Genomic DNA, 5,223 nt, shown 5'->3' with positions numbered 1-5,223 from the left:
GGCCTCCACACTGCCACGCTGCCTTCCACACTGCCACGCTGGCCCTCCACACTGCCACGCTGGGCCTCCACACTGCCACGCTGGGCCTCCACACTACCACGCTGCCTTCCACACTGCCACGCTGGCCCTCCACACTGCCATGCTGGCCCTCCACACTGCCACACTGGCCCTCCACACTGCCACGCTGGCCCTCCACAATGCCACGCTGGCCCTCCACAATGCCACACCAGTACTCCATACTGTCATGCTGTCCCTCCACACTGCCACGCCAGCCCTCCACACTGTCATGCTGTCCCTCCACACTGCCACGCTAGCCTTCCACACTGCCACGCTGGCCCTCCACCATTTCATACCATCCTGCCAGTCATCCACACTGCCATTCCAGCACTGGGATGACTCACTAAGTAGCCCAGGCTATCCTCAGTCCATAATCCTCCCACCTCAGCCTCTGACAGCATCATGAACCACGATGCCTGTCTGTGTCTACTTACATTGCCCTCAGACAAATGTCTCCAAAACCGAATTCTTCTTCAGTGCTGGGTGGGAAGCAGGAGCCTGGAGTGAGACCCCTCATCCAGACACTGACCCTGGGTGCTGCCCCCATCCTGAAATCACACAACCTTTTATTCTGCCATGGACAGGTACCTGGGAGATGTGGATGCAACCATGTCCATCTTGGACATCTCCATGATGACTGGATTTGTTCCAGACACAAACGACCTGGATCGGGTAGGGAGGCTTGGGGCTGGGGTGCAGGAGAAGAGTCTGAGGTCTGGAAGAGGCTGCAGGGAGACGAGGAGGGATTTTCACCAACTCTGCTCTCCCTCAGCTGAGCACGGGAGTGGACAGATACATCTCCAAGTACGAGATGAACTCAGCCTTCTCCACCAAGAACACCCTCATCATCTACCTCGAAAAGGTACTGTTGCCCCAAGGGGGCTTCCATGCCTCTCTTCTTTCCCCTTCCTAGCTGAGTTTCTCCCTCCATTGTGACAGCTCAGGCTAGCCCCAGGCTTGGGAATACAAGATCTGTGCTGTGAGGTGGTCAGAGAGTTTGTAAAATAAGGTGACCAGCCTAAGACTGTTGCCCATCTCCCCCATAGTCTAATTGGTCTGGGTAAGTGACAAGAGACAGAATTCTGCTCCATATGCAGGGACCTGACTCCTTCCACATTGGGGTCTGTCATCCTTAGGATCTTCGCGTTTGTAGCAATAGCCTAAGAGAAGTGACTTTTAAGTGAGTTTGACAGTGAATGCAGGGTCTGTCCATGTGGCCTGAACTGTCCCCAAACTCACAGCTCCTCCTGCCTCGTCCTCCTGAGCACAGGAGTGATAGTGGTATGTCACCATACCCGGCTATCTGTGATGTTTCATGAGCAGTGTCACAGCACCCTTCATGTTGTTCTCACAAAACACCTGAGGTGGTGTGACATAGAGAGGGACTTTGCTCAAAGTTTTGGATAAAAACTGCCGGAGACTGATTGATCCCAACTATTCAGCCTCTAACAAAAGCTTCTGGGCATGATGGACAGAGAGAGCGCAAGGATAAAGCCACACACTGCAGGCAGGGCCGAGAGAAGTCCAGGAAGCCCACTCGTTTTTATAATGACCTACATCACAGTGACAAAGCCAGCTCCTCCCAGACAGGCATTAATCCCCTATGACCCAGTTATCTCCCCTAAAGGTTGGGTCTAGTTTATGCCATTACATTGTGGCTGCGGTATAAATGAAGAGAAGTCGTATTCAAACAACAGCAGGGAGACAGTGACCAGCAGGCCAGAGCTCTGTCACCTGATACCTCTAACTCGGTGTGAGGCTGCAAACATTCACTGATGCTGATTCTTCCCCCACCTGCTAGAGCAGGGCTTCCCAACCTTCCTGACACCACAACCCTCTATCGCGCCTCCTCGTGTGGTGCCGACATCCAACCATAAGATTTGTTTTATCAGTACTTCATAACTGAAATTTACTAGTGTTATGAATCATAACGTAAATATCTGTACTTTCCGATAGTCTCAGGTGACCCCTGTGAAAGGGTCATTCAACCCCCAAAGGGGTTACAACCCACAGGTTTAAAACCACTATTCTAGAATACGCTTGGTCCCACAACTCTTCACAGTGGTTCCACGGGCTCCCTCTGTGACACTCACTGACCAGCTCTATTCTTCCCCTCAGATCTCACACTCTGAAGAAGAATGTCTATCCTTCAACGTTCACCAGTTCTTCAATGTGGGACTCATCCAGCCCGGGTCGGTCAAGGTCTACTCCTATTACAACCTGGGTGAGCAGCCAGTGAGAACTGGATATTGGGTGTTCTGGGTGTTCAAGGAACCTGGAGATCTGAGCATCAGATCTGGCAGCACCAATGATCAAACATTGGGGGTCCTGGAGATCCATGTGCTGAGGTTCCTTGGGTCCTAGGAATAGAAGAATTGGGAGACTCGGAGTCCAAGGATTTGAGGGTTGGGGTTTTGAGAATCCCAGAGACCTAGAGGTTGGAGGTCTGAGGTCACAGGGATCTGGAGGTTGGGGGGCCTGAGAATCCCAGGGACCTAGAGTTTTGACATCTGAGAGTCTCAGGGCTCTAGATGGAGTCTCAATACAATACCGTCTAAAGGCTGAAAGATCAAAGAGCTGGCTGGGGTCTGAGCGTCACAGGGGTCTGAGGGTGGGGATCCAGCATCTCAGCGCTAAGGGAACTCAAACATTGGGCATTTCCTAGCAGGAATGATCCCCGAGATGCAGTTCCTGGCCCTCTGACTTCTCCTCACCTCTCCCCACAGAGGAATCCTGCACCCGGTTTTACCATATGGATAAGGAGGATGGAATGCTGAGCAAGCTCTGCCACAACGAAATGTGCCGTTGTGCTGAGGGTGGGCACCAGGAGGGTGGGCACAGGAGGGTGGGCGCCTGGAGGGTGGGCGCCTAGAGGGTGGACGCCTGGAGGGTGGGCGCCTGGAGGGTGGGCGCCTAGAGGGTGGACGCCTGGAGGGTGGGCGCCAGGAGGGTGGGTACCAGGAGGGTGGGCGCCAGGAGGGTGGGCACCTGGAGGGTAGGCCCCTGTAAGTTGGGCATCAGGAGGGAGGGCATTAGGAGGGTGGACAACAGGAAGGTGGGAACCAGGAGGGTGGACATCAGGAGGGTGAGCACCTGGAGGGTGGGCGCCTGGAGGGTGGGCATCAGGAGGGTGGGCACCAGGAGGGTGGACATCAGGAGGTGGGCACCTGGAGGGTGTGAAGGGTGGATCCGGGCAAGACACAGCGACACAGACTCTCCACTCCCATGGGTGGGGAATGGCCTGAAAGCCTCGTCCAGGGAATATGGAGTGGGATAGGTGTCCCCTCTGGGCCCAGCCCCAACACAGACAGTGCGTCCTGGAGGGTCAGAGGGACTCAAGAGCCTGTGTTACCCCCTGCCCCCGCAGAGAACTGCTTCATGCATCAGGCACAGGAGGTCAGCCTGAACGACCGGCTGGAAAAGGCTTGCGAACCTGGAGTGGACTACGGTGAGTGTGGCTTCCAGTGGGTTTGTCCGACCTTGCAGAGTGAACGACAGGTGGCGTGATGGTGTGTGACCAGCAGGGAACAGCCATGGTGCATGTGGCTGAGTGTGAATGTTGTGTTTGGAACATGTGTAGATGTGTAGTGAAGGGCCGTTGGCCATGTTGTGTGATGTTCCCTGGGGAGGCATTCACCCCAGATAGAGCACAGACCACCCAGGTCCAGCCTGCTGAACCAGTGAGTTGCTGGGGTTCCTCATGAGAGCTGGAATGAGGGGTTCCTTGCAGGAGGGTGAATGACTTTTATAGGCTCTGGAAGAGGCCTTGTGGGCCTTGTAAGTCTCACTTATTTCCTGAGTCTCAAGGGCCCTTCCTCCAGAACCTGAAGTTTCACTGACAAGAATGTAGCTAAACAGAAGGGAATCTGTGGTGAGAGAAGGTGGGTTGACCACGGGTGGGGTGGCCAGGAGGCTGTAGTCCATAGCCATGGCTGAGTGGGACTGTGGATGGGGACAGCTCAGTCAGTGTGGCTCTGGATACCCAAGCATGAGGTTTGATCCCCAGCACCTAGCTAAAAAACTCAGCATGGTGGCACCTGTCACTAACTTGAGCACCAAGGAGGTAGAGCCAGGAGGTTCTCAGGGCCAACCTAGCCATATCAGTGAGTTCAAGGTCTCAGTTAGATCCTGTCTCAAAAAAAACACAAGGAACAAGGCTGGCTGGAGAGCTGGCTCCGTGAGTTCGAGCACTCCACATCAGATGTCTGGAACGTCACCTCCTGGAGATCCAGCACCCTCTTCTGGCTTCTGCAAGTGCTGCACTTACACACACAGACACATGCAAAAACAGAAAAGGACAAAGGTGGTCTCTGACCTACACACACACACACATGCACCCGCCCATACACATGACCATGTACATGTATTCCGATTGGCCTCTCTGTGACAGAGGACAACCTAAAGCATCTGGGGAGGCAAAGTTTTATTTCATTTTATAGTTGACCGTTTGTCATCAAGGGAAGAATTGAAGCAGAGACCACAGAGGAATGCTGTGTCCTAATGCCCCAACCCCCTGGCCTGCTTAGCTACCTTTCTTACACAGCCCAGGCCCACCTGCCTAGGGATGGCATTGCTCACCGTGGGCTGGACACTCCTTATTAGTTAGCAATGAAGAAGATGCCCCCACAGACATAGCTACAGGCCACGCTGATGAAACAGTTCCTCAGCTGAGATTCGCTCTTCTGTCTCTCAAGTGGATAACAGATACCATAACAACATGTGAACATTGTCACACAGACACAAACACGCACACATGGTAGCTACAGCTGTGCATGCGCCTGTAGCTGTAGGTGATTGTAATTGCACATGCCTAAGTGTGAGTTGGATGTGTGTTTTGGTGACAGTGGTGACTTTGCATAGCTGTATATTTGCAGTGGTCAGGGGTGACTGTGGATGTCAGTTATAGCCATCATGAACATGACTGTCCTTACACCTGGCTAATCATGTGTGTGGTGTGATCTGGCCAGTTACCATGGTTGCATGATAATGTCATGCGGATGGCTGTTCTGAGAAGAGTTGCCTCTGTGTGTGTGACTACTTGCCTAAGACTCTGATCGTGTCCATGGTATGGGTGTCTATGAAAGTGCACGTGGTTCTGTGGCCTGGGGTTGCCTGTAGCCTCAGTCACATGAGACTTCAACATGGATGGCTGTGCCTGTGGGCTGC

The 5,223-nt window shown here is 53.6% G+C and overlaps 1 protein-coding gene across 1 annotated transcript in view; it reads left to right on the top strand.

Annotated features, from left to right (window-relative positions):
• Positions 1-3,564, top strand: part of LOC101989837 (complement C3) — a 20,343-nt gene extending 16,779 nt beyond the window's left edge. Inside the window, exons 23-27 of the mRNA XM_005371144.2 lie at positions 642-729; positions 830-919; positions 2,176-2,281; positions 2,784-2,873; positions 3,425-3,564. Coding sequence (XP_005371201.2) covers positions 642-729; positions 830-919; positions 2,176-2,281; positions 2,784-2,873; positions 3,425-3,564 — 514 coding nt within the window. The remainder of the gene's footprint in view (positions 1-641; positions 730-829; positions 920-2,175; positions 2,282-2,783; positions 2,874-3,424) is intronic.
• The last annotated feature ends 1,659 nt before the right edge of the window (positions 3,565-5,223 follow it).

The sequence above is a fragment of the Microtus ochrogaster genome, unplaced genomic scaffold, assembly GCF_000317375.1.
Source record: "Microtus ochrogaster isolate Prairie Vole_2 unplaced genomic scaffold, MicOch1.0 UNK98, whole genome shotgun sequence".
In the NCBI taxonomy this organism is placed as follows: Eukaryota; Metazoa; Chordata; class Mammalia; order Rodentia; family Cricetidae; genus Microtus; species Microtus ochrogaster.
This window is presented reverse-complemented; position numbering and strand designations above follow the sequence as displayed.